Raw genomic sequence first — 24,243 nt, 5'->3', positions numbered from 1 at the left:
CCTAACCCAGGAATATCTCCGATGTAAGTGTTAGTTTATTCCAACTTTCTATCATATTTTGTTTTTCACTTTTGCTACTTGCATGTAATCCTAATACAAATTGTTTCATTCCTATCAGTGGATCAGGTCATAACATGCTGATTTTTCATAGCGCGTACAGAAGCGTACTCAAGTTTGTGAGTTGCAAAACTTAAGTGTTTTGCATCTACTCGGGGTTTCTATGGATACCATGATATTCACAAACAGCGACAAAAGTTTCCGATTCTTGACATCTTGACACTCGCAGGGTATGATACGAGGGGGTGCATTGACATCCCCAGTAACTCTATCCAGAAGTTATAGTTGATAAGATTCAATAACCCGTGAGCCTCAATATATATTAGTACCCTGAACCTAGTTTCTTTTAGTTATGTTTATAGAGTATGTGAAAGTCTACGGTCTAGAGTCTCATTATGTAAACAAAGTTATATTTTCGATGTGTTGAAAGGTTGTAACCCTAATATTACACCTATTCGTGATCTATATAAACGCGTCATATTTAATAATATACAAGTATGTTTATGTTTCAGTGTTTTGTATATAAGGTTATTTGCATTCTGTGTGTTTGAATTTTGAATTATGAGGTTCCAATTTTTCATATTGTGCATTCAAATTTTGAAAAGATGGTAATTGTAATGTATATAAAATCAAGACAAAATGGCAAAACAGGTCCTTTATATTTTCATAGTTTTTCAATAGTCGTCCTTTAGAAAATTTAATGGCAGAAATCATATTCTGTGTTTCCAAAATGTTGCACGTTACGTCATTTTCCACTAACCCAGTTAGATTTTTTCGTTAAGTCTCATCACATGAGATGCACGTGAGGGTAAAAACGTAATTTCATCTCCCAGATCATTTCCCCCCTTTTATACACTCCCCCGTCTTTTCATTTTCATTTATAATCCTTCATCTTCTTCACCTGCTTGTCTTCTCCGACGTTCATCTTCTACGATCATCATCATCATAGATCATCTATTCCATGTAAAAATGACCTGGGAAATACGCGAAACTCAGGAAGATTATGACGTTGACCTATTTTACGGTAATGGCTTACTGAAATTACGTTTTTTTTCTTTGATAATTAGGTTTTTTTTGGGCATTTTACTTACAAAGTTATGGTATTTTGCAGCTGGTTATCCAAATATTTTTAGCTTAAAGATCCATCACGGTGGTCGATTGACTAGTCCTCCAAATCGCACATATGTAGGAGGTACTTTTAATTTCGTGGACCCGATTGACATTGATAGGTTCTCCATTCACGAAGATAGTGAAATGATGAATGTGTTAGGGTATTCCACTGTTGATATTATCTTATATCAATTTTTACATCCTGAGAAAGGATTAGATGATGGTCTTGAAGACCTGTGTAGCGACCAAGATGTGCTGAGGTTAGCTACACATGTGGAACATCATAAGCTCATTAATGTCTATACTCAACATGGGGTTAAAGATATTAAAGAGTTTTGGTCTTCACCTAAGCCAAAAAAGGCATATCATTGTCTATTGAAGAAATTGATGAGCCTGGACCTTATGCTATTGTCCCTGTTATGCAGTCAAGTGGTGTTGGGAAGTCAATTGATTTTGGGCAGTCAAGTGGTGTTGTGAGGTCAATTGATTTTGGGCAGTCAAGTGGTGTTGGGAGTTCAATTGATTTTGGGCAGTCAAGTGGTGTTGGATTAGAGGTGGATGTTGGGTTAAAGGGTGATGAGGTGGATGTTGGGTTAAAGGGTGATGATGTAGATGTTGGGCAACAGATTGATAGTGGACTAGATGTTGATAGGCTAGATGTTGATTGTAGGGTAGAAGGTGATAGTGGACTAGATGTTGATGTAGATGTTGGGCAACAAGTTGTTGGGCCAGAGGGTGATTGTGGGCTAGATGTTGATATTGGGCCAGAGGTTGATGTTAGAGCAGATGTTGGGATAGATGTTGATATTGGGCCAGAGGTTGAAGGTGGGCTAGATGGTGATATTGGGCCAGATGGTGAGGATGAGATGTTGTGCTACAGAGTGAGGTTGATAGTGATATTGAGGGTGGGGTTGAGACTGATAGTAAGGGTGAAGATGATAGTGATGATAGTGACTTTAAATGTAATTTATGTGAGGATGATAGTGATAGTGATAGTGATAGTGATAGTGACTTTGACTTCAATGTAAAAACAAAGGTTGTGTATAAGGGTGAGAATGATAATGATAGTGATAGTGATTTTAGAGGTGATGAGTGCAAAATTACTGATGATCCTGAAGTTGATATGAGGGAGTACACTTTTAATGTTGACTTAGAAGTGAAAGATAAGAAACCTGACCCTAAAGATATAGATATACAAGATGAGATTATAGACAATGACAAAATACCTAGTGGGTCAGAATCTGATGAGAATGAGACTGGTATTAGAAAACACCACTTGCATACTGTTAGAAGGGCAAATGCAAATAAGGATAAGGGATCTAGAGTCAACTTTTTCCTAGGACAAGAGTTTGGGACCAGGCAAGAAGTGAAGTTGTTGGTTAAAAGACATTCAGTTGAAAGTAGGAGGAAGCTGTTTTTTTGCAAAGGATGATAAAGTCAGATTAAGGGTACAATGTGGTGGTAATTTACCAGATTTTGATATTGATGATCATGGAGTGCATATTGGTAAAACAAAGAGAAGTGAAGGGGGGTCTTTAGAAAAAGGGAAACAAAAGGTTGTGGTAGGTAAAACTAAGGGCCCTATTAATGTTGGTGGTAGGGGGAAAAAGACAGACCCAGACAAATTTCAATGTCCCTGGTCAATGTTAATTTCGAAACCAAAAGGTGTTGAATCTTGGGTGTTGAGAAGATTAAATAATGAGCATAAATGCCTTCAAACAAGGAAAGTTAGTGCTTGCACATCCACCTTTTTATCTTATCAACTGCTAGATCAAGTTCACTCCAACCCTGAAATACCTGTCAAGTCTGTGCAAGAGCAATTTCAAAGACAATATGAACTAGGAATTTCCATATTAAAAGCATACAAGGCTAGGGCTAAAGCCAAGAAAATGGTGCAAGGGGATTACACAACACAGTATGGTATGCTTAGGGATTATGTGCTTGAATTGAAAAAACAAAATCCAGGTACCACTGTAAAAATTCAGGTTGAGGAGGACACTGACACAAATCTACCAACTAGAAGGTTCAAAAGGATCTATGTTTGTTTTGGTGCTTTAAAGCAAGGGTTTAAGGCAATAGGAAGGGATCTACTGAGTCTAGATCTAGATGGTGCATTCATGAAAGGACCATTCCCAGGGGTCAAATTTTATCTGCAGTTGGAGTTCACCCAAATAATGGAATCTACCCAGTTTCTTTTGCAGTTGTAGAGACAGAAAATCTCAGCTCTTGGACTTGGTTCCTAGAAAACTTAGGAGATGATCTGGATTTGGGTCCAAACTCATGTTTCACTTTCATGAGTGATAGACAAAAGGTATGTTACTAATTTTGTGTTTGTTTTTTTTTTCTAACTTTCTTGTATACTGCACTATATCTGGATTTAAGCTGTAACTTTCTTGAACAGGGCCTTCTTCCTGCTATTGAAAATTTGTTTCCATGTGCTGAGCACAGATATTGTGTTAGGCATATTCATGAGAACTTTAAAGCAACTTATAAAGGGAAGTTGTACAAAGATCTGTTATATAAGTGTGCTCATACAACAACAATTCCTGAATCTGAGACAGCAATGGATGAGTTGAAAGCATTCAACCCGGATGCCCACTTGTGGTTGTCCAACATTCATCCTAAACACTGGTCTAAGTCACATTTCTCAGGTATGCACTTTATCTCTTTAATGTGTCAACTGTCATCTTTAGCTTTGTGTCATGTGTCAACTGTCATCTTTAATGTATCAACTACTTTGATTTGTTCATAGGGAGGGCAGTGTCTGATATGTTGATTAACAATATGTGTGAAGTTTTTAATGGTAAGATTGTGGAAGGCAGAGACATGCCTATCATATCAGCACTTGAATACATAAGGGAATACTTAATGAGAAGGATAGTGAATGTTTTGGAGGTTATAGATAAGAGTGAAGGGTTGCTTATACCCACTGCCACCACTGAGTTGCAAAACATAAGGACAAATGCAGCACATTATACTGTTTAGTGGAATGGGGGAGGTCTATATTAGGTTAGTGGCAGACCAGGTAAGCAAAGAGTTTTTGACTTGGTTAAGAGGACATGTACATGCAGAAGGTGGGAGCTGACAGATACACAATTGTCTATTGTATTTCATTATGTAGTTAGTTGGGTAGTTTTTAAACTATGTTATATATGCAACCCAGGTATTCCTTGTGAACATGTGGTGGCAGCAATTTGGAACAAGGCTCTTAATGGTGGAAGGGTTGGTGCAGTGGAAAGCTGGGTTAATCCAGTGCATATAATGGACACATGGAGACAAGTTTATTCTTTCAAGATCAATCCAATCAATGGCAGACCCTTATGGCCAAGGTCTCAAGTTCCTACAGCTCTTACTCCTCCCAAACATAACAAACAAGTTGGTAGACCAAAGAAGGCTAGGAAGAGGTCAGCATTTGAGTTAGAGGACTTGACTCAAGGTGGTAAGTTGTCAAAGAAAAAAACCAAAGGAGCTTGTTCAAAGTGTGGCAATACAGGACACAACATAAGGACATGCAAGTAGGCAAGGTGATTGGTCTTCTGGAAGATTGGGCAGGATGTAAGGATGATTTGTCTTTTGGAATATGTTTTAGTTTATGTATGTGTTAATGTATGTTTGGATGTTGGTAGTTTGGATGTTGGTAATTTGGTGTTTTGAACTTGGATTAATGACTTTAGGATGATAATTTGGTGTTTTGAATTTGGATATGTAATGACGGGTTGAATGGTAGATGTAATGACTTTATTTGAATGGTTTATGTAATGACTTTGGTAGTCTCTTTATTTTACTTTATGTAATCCATTTTTAGTGAATGTCTTTGACTAATTGAGGTAATGACTTTGGTTGTTTTTTTTTTGACTTTATATTGCATTCACATTGTGGTTATTGCATTCAGCATGTCTAGTGCAGTCAAAATGTGTCTAGTGCAGTCAAAGTTGGTTATTTAATGTCAACATATGTCTAGTGCAGTCAAAATGTGTCTAGTGCAGTCAAAGTTGGTTATTTGCAGTCAAAATGTGTCTAGTGCAGTCAAAATGTGTCTAGTGCAGTGCAAATGTGTAGTCAAAATTAACAATTAGAACCTGAAAAACAACCAATACAACCTTGAAAGGGCAATAAACCTTAAAAAACTTACATTAGGATGGTGTCATAAGTCAACAACAATAACAATCAACAATAAAAGACAACACAAACACCTTATTTACCTAAACAAAAGCTACATTCATCTAGAACAAAAGTACATAGATTATGAAACATATCCAACTAGCAATCAACATCCTTTTCATTTTGCTTGCTTTGTATCTCAGATTCTTGTTTGCTTCCTCAAGCTTGTTCTTAGCTTCTTCAAGACTATTATTAGCTTCCTCAAGACTGTTCTTAGCTCTGAGAAGACCAGGTATGATGTCCATGCACCTTTGACACTTTTTATGGTCAAACCATCCAATAAATTTGCAATTTGAACCCTAATTTCAAGCAAAAACATATAATTACTTGTGTTAAGCACATTCACAGAACCCTAATTCAAGAAGAGAAATAGAAAATTGTACCTGGACAGGGCATGAGTAGAACCGACGACCTGGATTTTTATCCGTCCAAGAGGTTTTAATCACGGCTTCTTTACCACACTCACAGAACACCATCATTCACGGCTCGTAATTCCCCCCAATTTTCCCCCAATTTGATAACGGCTGGTAACCCTAATTTCTAATCGAAGGAGGGAAATGACGGGGGAGTGTTATAAAAGGGGGGAAATGATCTGGGAGATGAAATTAAATTTTTACCCTCACGTGCATCTCATGTGATGAGACTTAACGAAAAAATCTAACTGGGTTAGTGGAAAAGGACGTAATGTGCAACATTTTGGAAACACGGAATATGATTTCCACCATTAAGTTTTCTAAAGGACGACTATTGAAAAACCATGAAAACATAAAGGACCTGTTTTGCCATTTTGTCTAAAATCAAAGGTGGACAAAAAAAATCCCTGGCTGGAATTGAATCCAGATCTTATTTATGTTGGATTGAACCTTTTTTAAAACTGGTTAAACTTGAATTGTACCTCTTAAAAGTTAAAACACAGTTTCAAACCATTAAAACCTGATTCTTTCCACCTAAAAAAACAAATTTCAGTCAGAATCGGTTTGGGCAAAGGCCTTTCTTTAACCGAATTTGGCCATGTTTCAACCCAAACAAGTTTGGGCAACGAACCGGATTAGTGGTTTTCTAGATTAAAAAAATATATAGAAAGACTAAAGAAAAAATAGATATAAGTTATTTGTATTAAATATGTAGTTATTGTATAAGATCTTTTTGGTTTAAATTATATATTACGTTATATTATTCTTTTCTTAAATATGGGTTATCCTCAAAAAGTAAAGAGACTAATGCACATGGTGAATAGTATACTAGTCTGTTAGCATTTTAATATTTTGATGAAACATTAAATTATTTTCACATTTAGATGAATGCTACATTAAATCTTGTTTTACTTTCTAATTATTATTTGTAACCAATACTGTTTCACAATATAATTCGCAGGAAACTATCAGAATTTGTGCTATTGAAATCCTGATGTTAACACATTCCATAGATCTGCATTTGTATTTTCTCTGTATTTATTTCTAGCTCGTTAAGTAATGGTTCTTATTATAAGATGAGGAATTTTAAGAGACTTGTTATAAGATATGAAATTGTAAATGTTCATCTGATAATTCAGTCCTCCCATTCGCTAACTGCTTTGACCATGCTGACCCATTAGATCCGGCCTGCCCGTATAGAAGCCGGGGTATGTATCAGGTTGACTCAAGTATGGGTGAAGCTTATGTAAATATTTTTACTACTTAATCATACAATGTTAAAGTACTAATATTTTATGTTCCTATCACGAGCTGCTCGAGCAAAAAAATGGTAGATTGAACACACTAGATTATTTTGCACAATCTAAATCATAACCCCAATAAACACATTAAAATTTTAATTGTTTAAAGCCAATAAAAAATATATTTTTTTTACTTAAGCTCAAATTTTCTCTCCTTCGGCCCAAAAAATTTAATGATCCAATGAATGTTGATAAGGATGGATCGGATGTGCATGATTATAGACTTATGCGTGAAGTCAAGAAGGTTGGTGAGAATGGTACCCAAATCAAACCATATTACGAACTGGTTAATTCTAAAAGGGTTTGTTTTATGAAAGACAAAACTGCTTGATTCGTTATATTGAATTGAAGCTATAAAAGGAAACCCAAGCATAACACATCACATGTATAGGGATAGTGTTTCGGCTTATGTGGCAAACGATCCCCAGCATTTGACGAATAACTCTTTTTGGAAAGTTGCACAAACTTTCTTGATTTTGGTGAAAATCCATGAGAGATTGATTAGGAATGAAGATACATTTAAACAAGAGTTATATTGATTGATAACATGGTTTGTGAAAGATTAATTGAAATTGAGAAACCGGAACAAAAGTTGCCTAAGTTAGTAAATGGTGAAGAGATTGAATTATTGTACTTACAAGTTCTAGTCGATACCGAGGGTGACTATGATCAAGTTTGCATTCAGATGGGTTATGACTTGGAGGAAGGAAAGTCCGTGAAGTTGGCATATGTGAAATACCTAGATCTCATTAATTGGCATTATCACCTCGTGAAGGATGGTTTCGTGATTGGTAAAACAAATGAAGAAGTAGCTGACGAAACTCATGAAAGAGAAGACAAAATTCTAGCCGAAGGGGAAGAAAAGGAATGTGAGTGCGGCTAGAGATTTTCCACCCAATTGATGAAGGTTGCAAGCATTGGCTCGTGTAGGAAGTTCAGAGTTTGAAGAATCGAAGAATGAACCAAACAAAGAAGACCCTGATAAAGATAATCAGCTTGTGATTGTCCTTGATGAAGAAATTGATTTGAATCTTTGAGGGATTGAAGGATAATGAGCTAGGGGGGAGAATGTGACCCGTTATTAGTGGGTTGTTTACTTTACTTTATTTATGTTTTTCATGTTTGGATTCTTAATATGTTGAACAATTCGATTTTATGTTTATTTAGATTTGCCCATTTGGGTGTTATTTTGAACTACCTATAGGCCAAGTTGGGTCGCTAGAATCGGTTTATTTTTGTTATGGTTTATTCGAGACAACCGTCAATCTCCTAAGAACATAAGAGAAGAAGATAAAATAGACCCATAATAATAATTTTTTCTTATTCTTTTTCTTAAACGCGATACAATATATAGAAATAAAGACATATAAATAGAAAAATATTAACAATAAAGAAACATAATTTGACTACAATAAGAAAATCAAATAAATGATAAATTTAAATAATAATAATAATTATAAACTTATTAATATAAGAGGATCGCATCAGTTTTGGCCATGGGCCAACAAAACTGATAGGGATGGATGGGATGAACTTGCATGATTATGGAGTGGTTGGTTAGTAGTTTGTCTATAACCAATTTTAAACGGCTATGATCAGGGCTGGCCTTAGGGGTGAGGCAAGGTGGTTGACGGCCACAGGCCCGACATCCATTAGGCCCGGAAATTTTATTTTTTTTAAATTATATTGTATTTTTATTAAATACAATATGTATATTTAATGTTTAAACCTAATTACATAAGCAAAAGTTTGGTCTAGTGGCAAAGGGTATTACTCCTAATCAAAAGGTTATAGGTTCAAGTCCCATTTGACACATATTTAATACTTTTTTATACAAAATTTTTTACACAACCCAAATTATAACCAAGTAAACCCATAAAATTTAAATTGTTTAAACACAACAAAATACTTCTTTTACTTAACACTGTATTCTTGAGTTTTTTATTTAAGGGATTGAAAAAGAAAAGATAAGAAAATTTTTCTTTTTTTCATTCTTGAGTTTTTTCATTAAAAGAAAAGAAAGAGAATGGAAGGAAAAGTTAAGCCTTTTTTCTTTCAAAACTTTCATGCCAAATATGGCCGGATTGTGAAGGAAAGTTTATATCTCATTATCATATTACCAATTTACCCTATCTTAATTCTCTTTTCCATGTTGCTATGAGGACATAATTGTAAAGTTACAAATTTTTTTTCTATCTTTTCATTCCAATCTAACTCCATAATGTAATAAACACTTTCTTTTCTTTTCTTTTCTTTTAACTCAAGAATGTCTTTTAAGTATATAATTTCTTTTCCTTTCTTCCTCTATCCAATCTCATCATTTCTTTTCCTTGTATTTTAAACCCGATAATGCAGTGTAAGGCCCAAAAAAAATTTCGACTTCGGCCCAATTTATTTTTTGCTTTCTCGGAGCCGGCCCTGGCTATGATGGTAATTGTCTCCATCATCCATCACGATGGTGGTATTAGTATAACACTTAAGAACAAGCATCATGTTAGAAGATAACTCGTAAGGGGTTGTTTGGTTCAAAGATTTCGTAGGAATTGGAATTGGAAAATTTTCCATCTAAATTTGTGTCTGGTGTTAATTAAAGAATTGGAATTAGAAAACTTTCCATCACCTAATGGGATTTTTATATTTGTTTCATCGTCATTACAAATAAAAAAAAATCAAAGATATGGTTTTTTATTCCCATGTTCATTTCTTTCCACGTCATTACAAATTGTAAAGCCAATTATTTCCATTTTACAACAAACTTCTAGAGACTATGGATAGAGCAACAATATTCATTGATCCATCTGCACATAATTCATCTATTCATAAATCATGGATTTAGTTCCATCCCCATTTACAACAGATTGATTAAGACAAGAAGTGACGATCCGAGTAGAAGACAATAAGGCAAAGTGCGAAGAACAACCGGTTAAAATTGAACTGTGAAAGGAGTTGGTAGAAATCAATTTCGTGAACAAAGATGAAGCTTATGTTATTGTTGACGTAGGGAGATAGACTCGGTTGGGAGGGGGAGACCCAAGAAGGCGGTTTAATTTAGAAAGGGTAATTAGGTGAATTTTTTATAAACATTCTAATTCCTTTTATACATTTGTAGAAACATGATCAAATACATTTTATTCTTAACATGAAAACGGTGAGAATCAATTTGTTGTTATGATTAGGTTTATTTTTATAGGTGTTTGCTGCTATTTGTTGTTCGTATTTGCTAATTTTTGATTATGAGACGTTATAAGTATTTGCTTATTTATATTTTGTTGTTATTATTAGATATTTTCTTTTGCTGGTATAAGTATTTGTTGGTATATGTTGTTATTAGTTTGTTCTTGATTTTGATTCTTTTGTTGTAGTTTTTAGGTTCTTCTCTTTGTTATTATAAGTCATTGTTTATGTAGATTGGTATTGTAGTTGGTATTGTTTCTTACATTCGCATTTTTAAATAAATTGACATTATTTCCTACGTACTCATGTTAAGATCAAAATGTACATGAACATTCCCCTACATTTGTAAACCAAACATGTTATCAAATTTCAAATAATTGAATTCAAATTCCAATTCCTTTTAAAAATATTCCAAAATCATCTTATACATTTTGTAAACCAAACATGTTATCAAATTTCAGAGAATTACATTCAAATTCCAATTCCTTTAAAAACATTCTATGAACCAAACGACGCGTAAGACTTTGTAGTTGTGAGTTGTGACCCTTAAGTCTTTTTATCAAAGTGATCACAATAATCCTTTAGGGGTCTAGATCAAGTGTGCTAGGTTTAGTGAAGAGGCCGGATTCGTTGTTTGACAATTAGAAGACAAATGGGGACCGCCCGTTTAATTATAAAGGAAGACCCATTTGACGTTTTCTTGGCCCCGTGTCATTTAACCTAATTGTAATATGTATATATCATAGTGGTCATGTATTGTAATCTTTGTACTTAATGACTCTGTTTAGTACCTAACAAAGTGTACCTATAGCATCTTTGAACAATGTAGTTGAAAAACAGCCTATAGTTGTTCTTGAATACTCAGACCAAGACACATTAGCAATTGGTTGGTTTAGTTTTCATAAAAGTATATGTTGTTTGCTCGCCTTACCTCCCAATTTGATAACAACATAACATGCCTTGTAGTTTTCAGGTGTTTCATCAACATCAAAGAAATGTTCACAGTAACAAATTCAGACTTTAACATCCTCTGTTCCACTGAATTTGTGGAGTTAGATCTTTACCATTCAAAATAGTCTTCTAGCTCTCAAATTGTTATTCAGTTTTAAGTTAGCACCTAAATTACCATTTGAATTGTCATTCGAGTTATTATTCACCAATTTATCGAGCAATTGGAGAATATCAGTGAATGGGTACTCTACTTTCTCAATGAATGCATCAAACTTCACTAACAGAGTTTCATCTACTTTCTCAATGGATGCATCAAACTTCACTAACAGAGTTTCCTCTACTTTCTCAATGGATGCGTCAAACTTCAGTAACAAAGTTGCATGATCTTAGAGAGTTTTTATCTTTGAGTACTTGACTCTCGGTTGTCACAATGCTTAATCGAATAAGAACCCGAAGGAATTTTGAAGTTATGAAAACAAATTCATAACTTCGGCGAACGAATTGAACTCTGATTAACCGAAACTCAGTGGAAGAATTGTAATTGTTAATGTTATGAACACAAAGAGAGAGAGATAATTAAGATAGAAACTCAAAAGAATTAGGTCACAACCAAACAATGATCTCATTAGCTTGTTAATCTTTTGCTAAGTACAATTACATCTAACAATTAATTAACTTGATTATAGCTTGTCACACTTAGTCCTTTAACTTATCTAAAACATACAACTAGGTCTTGTTGGTCCAGACGGATCAAACAATCGAATCAAACGAACTTATCAAACAAACGAACACACGATATTGAGGTGACAACCCTCGACTCTTTTCATATATCAAACGAACATACCAAACGAACTTCACGGACTTATCAAACGTACATGGAGATGAGACTCCTTAACTCTCTCTCAACTCTCACAAAAACAGCTAATAATCTAGACCCTATTTATAGACTTATTAAGCTTGCTCTCCAAGACATACCTTTCCTAAACCTAATACAATTCAAATAACTAAATTATAACTTAACAAAATAAACCTTTAACTTTACTAATAATTCAAGATTAATCCTTCATTCACCCCCTTAATCTTGAACTGTACCACCAAGGTCTTGAATTCCCAATAACGCTCTCAACTCTTTAATTTTAATCATTGGTTCATCTTTACCCTTTCTTTTCAGTTGTTTGTAACAAACTTGTTTAACAAGTTCTTCACAGTCATCATTCAAACCATCCTCATTGATCTCACATACCACTTCATTCTCTACGTTATTCTTTCTCACTTTTCTTTTCTTTATTTGCTCATCAAAACTTGCAGATGGGCTATTCATTCCTTCTTTAGCAGACCCTACTAGGCCTTTCATTCTGACAATTCTTCTCAACCTTTCATTCGGTTCTGACCTTTCATCAACAAATGCTCGATTGTTGACTTTCACACACACTTCTAAAACTGCAGACCAGTTAGTTACATCATTCCTTTCATTCAATTCCATAACCTTTCTCTCATCATCATCACTAGCAGATTTCTTGTTTTCTTTCTGCTCACTTATCTTATCAATTTTCTCATCTTTAAGGTTGTTTGAGTCATGAAAACATACCTTAAGATTCTCCATCTTCTCTTCTTTTGAAGAAATTCTTTCTTTTTCTTCATTCAACCTTTCTTTACCTTCACTTCTCAAAACAGCTTGCAAAGCTTCTTCTATCTCTGTAGCTTCTAGAGCATCTTTCTTACATGCTTGTTCTTCTTGAACAATAGCATCCAGTCTTTCCTTCTCAACGATCTTATCCAATCTTTCTTTCTCAGCGGCTTCTTTAGCTACCTTTACCTCTTCTTCCTTTCGTACATAATCAATTCCTAGAAATCGAATCTTCAAAGCACACCATACTTCCTCAGCATTCATGAGTATGCCAACTTGTACCAAGATGTCTTCCGGTAGGATTTGACATATGAACCCTAACGCTGTATACATCTTCCTTTCATCTACAGTCACGCCGCCTGTAGGTTCAATAACGTCCCAAAAACCATACTCTTTCAGAAATTCCACCATCTTGGTCGACCATACTTCGTAGTTCGATTTCGTCAATATTGGAAGTCCTGCAATCATCATCTTGTCTTTCCTATATTTACTTTCTTTCTATTTTGCTTTTCAATTGGAATTGATTCCTGATATCGAAATCAATCTCCAATAAATAAAAAACACCACAAACTTTTTTTCTTAATACTCAAAACCACACATATACCCCTTGCTTCTTCACAAATCCAAACTCGATCACGGCTTTCACAGCCCTCTTTTTCACCAACAAAAGCTATTGCATTTGAACTCAAAATAAAATTACTATTATATTTTTTCCTATAGCAATCAAGAAACTGATTACCTTTTATATTTGTTTTCTAACCTCAATTATGTGCTCACAAAGCCACAAATTAAATCCACTCAACCAAACAATTTGGTTAATGCTAAAACCGATGCAACATACATATATATTTGCTGCTCGGATAATAATAATAATAATAATAATAATAATAATAATAATAATAATACACCTTTTTAATATATATGGTGCTCCACAAACCTCAAAATACTAAAACCCTTTTTTCTTCTTTCTTCTATCACGAACAACCGAACAAATTTAATAACAAAACCTATTAGCCGAACAAACTAAAATAATACGAAACTTTTCGTGAATACGAGTCGTAGATCTGATACCAATTGTTGGTCCAGACGGATCAAACAATTGAATCAAACGAACTTATCAAACAAACGAACACACGATATTGAGGTGACAACCCTCGACTCTTATCATATATCAAACGAACATACCAAACGAATTTCACGGACTTATCAAACGTACATGGAGATGAGACTCCTTAACTCTCTCTCAACTCTCACAAAAACAGCTAATAATCTAGACCCTATTTATAGACTTATTAAGCTTGCTCTCTAAGACATACCTTTCCTAAACCTAATACAATTCAAATAACTAAATTATAACTTAACAAAATAAACATTTAACTTTGCTAATAATTCAAGATTAATCCTTCAGATCCCTCACTTATTAACACGTGACATTCCATTTGTTGTTATCCCAAATCACTAGCAACGATTTCACCATCAACTTCAACAACAATTGCGGTTCTTTGTTTACTTTATAAGAAGGAAACAAAACAAACAGGATTCTAGAGACTTGAAATACGTGGGAGATACTAAACACAATTTTTTTTGCCCTATTTTATGAAAATTTTTGTTTTGGCTTTGCTTTTAACTAGGCCAAAAGTATGGAAGAATGGGAGGCTAGGCCCAGGAGGAGCGCCGATCGTTGTCGAAGAACCGGTCAAAAATAAAATCAATCAATTATCTTATTCACCGTAAACTAGTTATGGCAAGTAGGGTGTCGAACCATGGTGTCTCGTGTAACCAAATTTAATCATTATGGAGTTGATTATTTATGTAGTAGCAATTTTGAGTGTTGAACATACTAGCAATGATTGGTTTGAAATAAGCGGGCACGCTAACAAATTTATAAACAATGATTAAAAACAAGTCACGCCTAAGGCTCAAGCATGTAATAAATTAGTCATTTCATGTCATTTATTAAAATCAATTATCAACTAACAAATATGGTTTAACTAAACAACTCCTAATCATAACACGTAACTGGTAACCAAAGGTTCCCTCATAACATGTCTCGATTAAGGACAATTATGTGCTTTATTAAATCAAAAGTAAGCAGTAAACCCTATGCAAGCAAGTATCACATTAATTGGCAAACTAAATGTCCATATTGAAATAAACCTAAACCGAATGCTTGTTCAATAATACTAAACATCAAGTAGCATAGATTATCAATCGACAATTACATAAAGTTCAACAATAAACATGAGAAAAACTGAAAACATGCAATTATCTACACCCCGGGAATGACTCAAAAGGATTAGCCACTCATGATCTTCGTTAAATCTTCAATTGTTCGCATGATCTCCGTTTTACGTTCCGATCTTCCCTAGACTTCATCTCGTGCTCGTACATGTACCAATTAAGCGTCTTTAACATTCAATGACTTGCAACACATAAAACACGTATGAAGTACCACTGTTTACATGATAAACCGATTAAAAATAACTAAATAATACACAAAACACCATATTTATGCCTGACCACTAGGCTACGAGTAAACTATATATTTTATATTACGGAGTAACTTAACCGAACTATTTATTATATTTATCAAATATATAAACTAAAAAAGTATATTCGAGTAAACAAGTTCATGTAACAAACGAATATCACCTAATACCACACTCATCTCAAATTCACAAATATATACCGGATATCCATCCACAACTTGTCCCAAGTGTTTACGGTTTTATATACATAGGTTGGAATTTTAAAAAGGTGAGGGACTAAATCGTACTAGTGACAATAGTTGTGTTAAGCCCATTTCTAAAACCCTAACCGATAATACTCTGTTATCGTCTCCAGGCTGCTCTTATAAACCCTAACCGCTCTCAACTGCAACAAACAATCAATCACCGTGTGAATCAAATCAAAAGCATGCTTCGAAGGAATGTGAGGCTGAGAAGAGAGTATTTGTACCGGAAGAGTCTGGAAGGCAAAGAGCGTTTGCTTTACGAGAAGAAACGCAAAATCAAACAAGCTCTTGATGGTTTGTTTGTTATCAATTATTTATCTATCAATATCAATTCATTTTTAACCGATATATTCATTTGCAGAGGGTAAACCGATTCCGACTGAGCTGAGAAACGAAGATGCGGCTCTTCGACAAGAAATTGACCTCGAAGATGAACGAACTGCAGGTAGTATTAAACTCACTATTATTATTATTATTATTATTATTTATCTATCAAAATTGATTTGACTTATATACTTAGTCTTAGAATTTTAGCATAAGTAGGTTCGGCTCATTTAGTTTAGCGTACCGGAGCTCTAACTCGTTTCGTATTGAGCTCGACTTGTTATTTATAAATTAAGTTATGTACATTTACAGTTATTATTTATATATTTTTAATTATAGTTTTTACATTGAATAAATAGTAGAACACTTTATATGTTATTTAGTTATTTTTGTTTGTAATAATTATTATTTTACAACTTTATATTTAATATATTAAATAAATGTTATCTAAATAGTAGGCTTGTTGATGTTCTCGAGTTAGCTTGCGCTCAATAAGTGAAGCTCAGGCTCAAGCTTGTTTAATAAACAAGCTTATTTTTAGACGTGAGCTTGACAGCTTGTTTAAGCTCGGTGAGGTTTGAGATTTCGGTGAGCTGATTTTGAGTAGCTCACAAGTGGCTTGTTTACAACCCTAAGCGTAAGATGTATTTGGAGAATGTTAATTGTTAAGGTTGAAGCTAGATGCTATATTTATGATTATTGCTGTGATAACTGTTAGATTATATAAAAGTAATTTGTATGTTAGTTCTATAGGTAGTGGTTTATGGGTCACATTCGATAAGAAAATAGTTTTATGGATTATAAATAGTATTTTTATTTCTGAGATTATTTGAAATGTTTTGGCCTTGAAAATAACATTGTCTTCTGTTGTTAAATTTAGTTCTAAGGTCAACCATAGATGATGAATATGCAAATGCATCTGATAGAGATCCAAAGATTCTGCTAACGACATCTCATGATCCAAGTGCTCCTCTTAAACAGTTTGTAAAGGTTTGTAATAATTGTTATTATCAGTACCTTTAAAATGCTTTAGTTTGTTTTCTTTTAGTTTTTTTTTTACTCTTATTGTCTTCAAAAAGCAGTTGTTTAACATGGCTGTTACTTGCAGGAATTGAAGTTTGTCTTCCCTAATTCCCAAAGAATGAACCGTGGTGGTCAGGTTAGTTAATTGGTTTCCCTAATTCTTAAATTTACAAACTGCTTTTTTTTATTTCCCGGGTGATGTTTAATAAATGCTCAACCTTTTCAATGCTGCTATGGTTACATAAGGTTTTATATTAGAAACTCTTTTTCAAAGCATAAATTGTCTTAACGTGGTCTTGGGAAATTATGAGGACTTGAGTAGTGAGCATTAGAAACTTTCAAAATCTGGATATTGTTACTGTAAGGAAAGACCACATCAGTATCCCAAAAAGTATCTGGCTTGTAAATGCTAAAGTGCTGTTTACAGCTCTGTTTTTGTGAGTGTGATTTGGATTTCTTTTCCGTAACTGTGTGTTTTGTTTGGCACTTTGGTGTATTATTGGGATATGGTATAGTATTTGATTCATGTGTGGGTTTTTTAATCTGGGTTCCAATTTTGTATGTTTTTTTGGGTTTCAGATTTAGGTGTCTGTGTGTGTTTTATTTGTGAGGCTGTTTAGGTTTTTCAATCATAATATCTTGGTAAAAAGTTTTTTACCATGTTTCACTTAATACACAACACGAGGCTGTTTGGTTTTTGATATATACTAGTAAGGTTTTATATATATATATGGTTTGTGATAGCGAGTAGTGGTTAATGGTGGGAAGTGGTTCAAAAACACTTAAAGAGTTCATTCTTGAAAATTCTAATAACATTTGAGTATACTTAGAAACTATTAACATGTGAATATACTTAGAAACTAGTCGTGAGTAAATCTAAAGGTATTGGCCAATACTTAATGATAAACCGAATTTAGTTATGTATTTTTCTTAGAGAATATGAAATTGCTTGATATATACGACTTGCTTAAATTTAAAATGATACATGTTTATGAAAATGTTTTTAATTCATAAATTTGACATGTTCATAAGCAGCTTATCAAGTTAAAACAAAATGCATATGTAACACTTAGTCAGTTACATATGTGTTTCTTGGTGACTGGCATTTCAGGCAAATCAACATTATATCATAAACACTTTATCAAGTTAAATAGAAATGCATATGTAACACTTAGTCAGTTACATATGCGTTTCTAGATGATAGTCATTTCAGACAAATATACATTATATCATAAGCCAAGAATAAACTTAGTACCAAGGGTTGGTACTTGCGGACTTAGGAGACCAATTTTGGACTTAGTCAACAATGACCTAATTCCTATACAATCAAACCAAACTGTATTTAACATTATATTGACATGATATTAGTAATTATTAAATACAAGATTTTTACATTGCGACTACTTAGATTGATCACTTTCTTGTTAACGGCAAATTTAAATGTTAAGAATAAAGAAGACATTTTAGGTGCGCGTTATATGTATTTCATTGTAGGACATAGTTATACAAAGTTAGGTGGATAAACATATGTGAACATTAACACATGTGTGTTCTTATGAAATAGATAATATTCTTACTTTTTAGTTTTTTGCATCGAACTAGTCATGTAGATATTTACTTCATGTAGATCCTAAATGTGCTAGCTTTATGATTTCATCATATGTGCAATAATTGTAATTAACTTATTCTACTCGAAGTTGGATAATTAATTATGGCATTTATGTTTACTATTTATAGTCTTATAGACTGAGTGTCTGTCATTCAAATAGTTAGGCTCTATGCTAATTCTAGATAAACTAGCATGATCATATGAAAACATCGCAATATTAGACTGGCTTTTTAGTCAATGTAGAAAATCTTAAAATAAACTTGTTTTTGAATACAATTCTAACATTTTAGGTTCAAACTTTCAACTGAGAACAAGTAAAACAGGTAGGAATCTGCTTATCTACTTGCCTTTCAGCCCCCTCCAGCCTACCTGTCGGACCACACCTTCTACCTCTCGTGAACGAGTGCTTATTTAGTATTAAGAAATTATTTCAGTCAACCATTTACATAAACAAATAGAGCATTGTAAGCTTTCATCTATTTTTGATTGGTACAAGCATAAATAAAACACTGTAAGCTTTCATCTATTTTTGATTGATACAAGTATTTTTGTTATATGTTATTTTTTTACTTGATTTTTATATTTTAGGTAGTTACGTGACTTATTGACTTTCCCGTTTAAATGAAATATAGCCTACAATTAATTTTGTCACGGATATTTGAAATTTGACTAAATTTAACAAATATTGAAATTAATATGCATATATATATTTGTCAAACTAAGAGGTGAACAATTAACTCTTAAGCATGGCGCCTAGGAAAAAAGTAAAAACTTACTCTATAGAAATTGGCTTTAAAAAGTCTCTATGAGAACTATGTCCATTAGCATGAAAGATTTATCTTCAAGCTGTCATGCGGATGGCAAAAAGCTAGTAACTAAGATCACGGGATTGAATAACAATTGTTCTTCAGACTTATATCACATCTATGGTTGTAAAGTCGATGAAATTGACGAAAAAAGTTCCATGCGAGTTTTATCGAGGTGGATAACGGAGTTATAAGTGCTTTCTGACCAAACATACTAGGATGGTGGCCGTTGGAAACACGTTTAGAAATGTTTTGTTTTGAAACATAGATGCTGATGAAGATGATAATGGGATCTATGTTTATTAACCTCATACATCACTTGATTTAGGGATTTCTATTCATCCTTGTTTCTTGTCCAGGGTACCTACCTAGGAATAACTGATTAAATATAAATCGATAGGTTTTTAAAATCTCAATATTTGAAGATTTTGGGCTCAGTTTGTGTTCTGGGATTTCTATTCATCCTTATTCTTTGGACAAGGAATAAGGATGCATAGAAATCAAAGAAACAAGTGTTGTATGTGGGTAATAGACATAGATCCCATTATCATCTTCATCCAAATCTATGTTCCAAAACCCAACATTTCCAAACTTGTTTCCAACAGCCACCCTCCTAGTATCTTTGGTCGGGAAGAACTTAACCTCCGTTTTATCCGCCCCGTCAAAACTCGCACGCTGTTCTTTTGTCAACTTTCATCGGCTTCACATCAACCAAAATTGTGTAATAAGTCTCCGAAGAATAATTGCGGCTCAATCTCATGCTATTAGTTACTAACTTGTAGATAAATTTTTCATGCTAATGGACCCTAGTTCTTTCGGTGACTTTTTAAAGCCAATTTCTTCTGAGTAAGTTTTTAGTTTTTTTCTAGGCGCCATGCTTAAGAGTTAATTGTTCTCCACATAGCTTGACAATTATATATGCATATGAATTTTGATATTTGTTAATTTTTATTCAAATTTCTTATATCTGACACAAATTAATTGTAGGTTAAATTTTATTTGAACAGGAAATGCACGTGACTACCAAAAATATATAAATCAAGTGAAAAAAAAAAACAGCAAAATATTAGCATCAATTAAAAACAGATGAAAACTCACAGCGTGTTATTTGTTTATGTAAATACTTGTTAGTTGAATGAAATATATTCTTAATACAGATTAAGCACTCATTTACTTGTTCTTAGTTGAAAGTTTGAACCCAAATATTAGAGTTATGTTTAGAAACAGGTTGATTTCAAAATGCATTGTAGCCAAATGTTTTTTCTATGGGAAAAAAAGTAGCAAAAACTCTTTATGTATAATTAATTGTGTTGCCTTACAGCATAGATATATTTTGGGCATGATATTGTTGTTTATGTGTGGCGTGTGGAGCCTAAATCTCTTATATGGACTCTCAAATATATTTTTATGATAGTAGCTTCATCTATAGTCACCATGCTTTCCAAATAAGGTTATATATTAAAGCTTAATACATACCGTAAACATCAATTTGCATCGTAACTAAAGCAAATGACCTTATCGCTTTTGGATATGATGCATTAATTTGTCACAGGGAAATGAACTTGTTTAAATCAGATCTTTTTAACATGAAAATGTATGACATATTCGCTATTAGCAGTGTACACAAGATAATATTCCCCCTTTTGTTTTAGACTTTTAGTTGCACTTAAAGTCAAAATGGTAAAAAACATGTATTACACACAATTATAAAAAGAACTTAAAATTAAGTAACAAACTGTTTAAAGTGTGCCCATTTGAAGTAGTTTATAACATGTGGACATTGAGATGAAGAACATTAGGAGTGAGTTCAAGCATCAGAACATTAAAAATCGGACAAAGGGGTCATTTTTTGGAACCATATAACTACAGCTATATAGTCAGTTGCTAGATCTGTTTGATATATTTATATTGGAACTATATTCATATCGTTTTTTGTTCGTTGAATGTTGATGTTATTTTTTCTATTTTCTAGTTACCCATTATATGTACCAGTTAACAACGGATACCATAATGAGTATGACCAATATTTAGTGTCTTCTTTTACATGCATCACAAGGGACATCACTGTCAACCTCTTAACATTTGTTTTGTACAGCTATTATCATACAACTAAGTTGAATAAACATTTTATGAATTGTATTTATGTAAATAACAATGTTGAATGTTGCAGGTTATATCTGAAATAGTCGAGACGTGCCGATCACACGACTTCACAGACCTTATATTAGTTTATGAACATCGTGGTGTACCTGATAAAATAGTTATCAGTCACTTACCGTATGGTCCAACTGCTTACTTTCAAATCCTCAATGCGGTGAGTAATTTTTCTATCCTTGTCTCTCTTATCAACTATTTTTTAAACTTGGTTTTAGTATCTAAATGTAAATTGTAATGTAGGTTGCAAGACATGATCTCAAGGACAAGAAGGAAATGGGAACTGTTTCCGAGGCTTATCCACATCTCATTCTCAACAACTTCTCTACTAAGGTATAAGTTCACTTTATTTGTCATATTGATTGTCAACGTTCGTTTATGTTGATGGTGACAGTTTTCGTTGTATAATTGAGTAGATTGGTGAAAGAACAGCAACCATCTTGAAGCATCTTTTTCCAGTGCCGAAACCCGATTCAAAACGCGTCATCACTTTTGCTAATCAGTCAGATTACGTTTCTTTCAGGTATTTTCATTCTGCACGAGTTTCTTTTAAATTGACCTAATTGACCCTTCTTACAACTCCTGTGGTTAAGATAATGGCACTCGACGTGTTTTCGTGCCATCGGTTGGTTTTTATTTTACTCAGGGATGGCAACAAACCCGAACCATAAACCCGTAAATTTTTTATAACAGTTAAATCTTTTAATTTATGTTGAAAATTAACTCTTTTAGATTTATTGTAGTTAAAAACATACATTATTATATAAACATTATAATAGAAAAAAATGTATATGAAAATCCCAACTGGTATTTTTTTAACAATAATGGGTATACCCAATACCAGTTAGGTAATTATCTGACAAATACCTGATGGGTATTGGGTCGGGTGTGGGACATGGTTTTACAATCGGATATGGGGTTGCCCGTTCTATACTCGTTCCATTGCCATTAACTGTCAAAGGGGTTAAGCTAACTAAAGAGGAAATGGGTCAAATGGTATCTTTATGGATAGCTGATGGTTTATTATTATGTGTACGCATAGGCATCACGTTTACAGACAAAGTGGCGGTCCAAAATCAATTGATCTAAAGGAAGTTGGTCCACGGTTTGAGTTACGGTTGTATCAGGTAACGATTGTATATTATAAAATCTCACTTTACTATATTTATTTGATCTAAAGTGTGATTTGTTTGTTTGTAGATTAAGCTTGGAACGGTTGATCAAGAAGCAGCACAAACAGAATGGGTATTAAGGTCGTTTATGAACACCTCCAAGAAGCAAAAAGTGTTGGGTGAATGACAAATTTACCCTTATTGTCCCAAGTTTTGTTGAATTTAAGAATTCTTTATAATATGATAGCAGCAGCCTATTTGCTCTTTTGTTTAACCTTAAATTCTTTGTTATATGATTAACCTTGTTTAGTTTAAAAGTTGGTAGTGCTTTGTATAACATAATTGATTATCTTACAGATAGGGGTAAGCCGTGAGCATAAACCAGTTAACTGAATCATAACCAAAAGAACCAAATAATCGATGGTTTGGTGATTTGGTGAACTGAATCATAACCCGGCTAGTATTAGTAACCAAGGGTGTAAACAAGCCGAGCCCTAATTCAACTAGGTTCAAGCTCGGTTTGTCCTGAGTTTCTTTTTCTAAAGCTTGAGTTTAGCTCGTGAGTTGTTTTTTAAGCTTGGGATTGGCTCGCGCTTGACCCGATTATTATATTTATTAATTAACATATGTTTATAAACAAGCCAATGCATGGTTGTGCAGTGTAAAATTAAAATAGAGAAGTCCAAAATAATAAAATTTAAAATACATGAGGCTCAATAAGGCTTGATGAGTCTAAACGAATTTTTCATACAGGTCTCGAGCTTGGACTCGATAAATAAATCTAACTTGGTAGTGGTAGTTGTATGAAAAATCTGAGATACCATTTTAATGTTGGTGATTACGGTAAAGACTAACTTAAAGTGACTGACATCTCCACGTGACGTTGCACAATTGATTTTATGAACTAGTGGGGTTTAGTATTTGGTTTAGGTTAATTTGTAAATGTATCTATTTGACTATTGTCAGTTTGAAACTTGGATAACAGTAACACGTTGACATTGAGCTATTTGACTATGTCTTGGTGGCGCACTAAAGCCATTGGTCTCGCTTTTTATGTTGTAAGGCACTTGGCTATGGCATTATCGGGGCGGCAATTTTTAACCCAATGCAAAACAAGGCACGTAATTAATTAAGGCTTTGGATTAGCTTAGATAACTATTGGTTTTGAATTTTTTTAAAGTGAAATTAAGTTTGTCTTAAAATCTAATCACTTTTTAATTTCCAACAACTTTACTCATTAATGAGTGAAATTAAGTTTCTGTCTTAAAAATTCCCAACTAGGTGCTGATTAATTGCTAGTTCCCGTCCTACAGCCCGACTAGCAATAACAAAAACATTGGTTTTAACTAGCCCGATGCAGGTATTAAACATTCGTTTCGTCTAATGTCAAGCTAGATATAGAAAACCAAGTTTGTTAATTAAAAATGAAAGAAGCACGATTGTAGTGTCTTAAGTTGAGGGAAACCGTTTAAATTGTTATTAACATAACACAAATAACATGGGTCGAATATGTAATAATTGACACTCAGAAGTTAATACCTGCATAGTCATGTATAACACATACCGCATCTTTAATAAGAGAAAAAAATATATAATTTAATTGGTGAAACTTTAACTTGATGTGGGCCCTTGGCTCTTAAATAAGAGGTTTAAAGCCATCCACAACAATATACCAACATCCAGTCTA

At 33.6% G+C, this 24,243-nt stretch overlaps 2 protein-coding genes across 2 annotated transcripts; both read left to right on the top strand.

Annotated features, from left to right (window-relative positions):
* The first annotated feature begins 4,156 nt into the window (after positions 1 to 4,156).
* Positions 4,157 to 4,686, top strand: LOC143613928 (uncharacterized). Its single transcript, XM_077087512.1, has 2 exons — positions 4,157 to 4,241; positions 4,331 to 4,686. The coding sequence occupies exons 1-2, from the start codon at positions 4,157 to 4,159 to the stop codon at positions 4,684 to 4,686; spliced, it is 441 nt and encodes a 146-aa protein (XP_076943627.1).
* Positions 4,687 to 15,573: 10,887 nt separating this feature from the next.
* LOC143613913 (uncharacterized) lies at positions 15,574 to 22,835 on the top strand. Its single transcript, XM_077087501.1, has 9 exons — positions 15,574 to 15,822; positions 15,890 to 15,973; positions 16,733 to 16,842; positions 16,961 to 17,011; positions 21,461 to 21,604; positions 21,688 to 21,777; positions 21,861 to 21,967; positions 22,487 to 22,571; positions 22,645 to 22,835. The coding sequence occupies exons 1-9, from the start codon at positions 15,711 to 15,713 to the stop codon at positions 22,741 to 22,743; spliced, it is 882 nt and encodes a 293-aa protein (XP_076943616.1). The 5' UTR covers positions 15,574 to 15,710; the 3' UTR covers positions 22,744 to 22,835.
* The last annotated feature ends 1,408 nt before the right edge of the window (positions 22,836 to 24,243 follow it).

Source organism: Bidens hawaiensis, unplaced genomic scaffold, assembly GCF_021521415.1.
Source record: "Bidens hawaiensis isolate Kalapana, Puna unplaced genomic scaffold, B.hawaiensis_p1.1 tig00038543_1, whole genome shotgun sequence".
NCBI classification, from domain to species: Eukaryota; Viridiplantae; Streptophyta; class Magnoliopsida; order Asterales; family Asteraceae; genus Bidens; species Bidens hawaiensis.
Note: the sequence above shows the minus strand (reverse complement) of the source record. Positions and strands in the feature narration are given on the sequence as shown.

Coding starts and splice junctions, on each gene's coding strand:
- LOC143613928 (XM_077087512.1), top strand. CDS start 4,157: ATGGGGGAGGTCTATATTAGGTTAGTGGCAGACCAGGTAAGCAAAGAG. Junction 4,242..4,330: donor AGGACATGTACATGCAGAAG/GTGGGAGCTGAC, acceptor TATGCAACCCAG/GTATTCCTTGTGAACATGTG.
- LOC143613913 (XM_077087501.1), top strand. CDS start 15,711: ATGCTTCGAAGGAATGTGAGGCTGAGAAGAGAGTATTTGTACCGGAAG. Junction 15,823..15,889: donor AATCAAACAAGCTCTTGATG/GTTTGTTTGTTA, acceptor ATTCATTTGCAG/AGGGTAAACCGATTCCGACT. Junction 22,572..22,644: donor TTGAGTTACGGTTGTATCAG/GTAACGATTGTA, acceptor GTTTGTTTGTAG/ATTAAGCTTGGAACGGTTGA.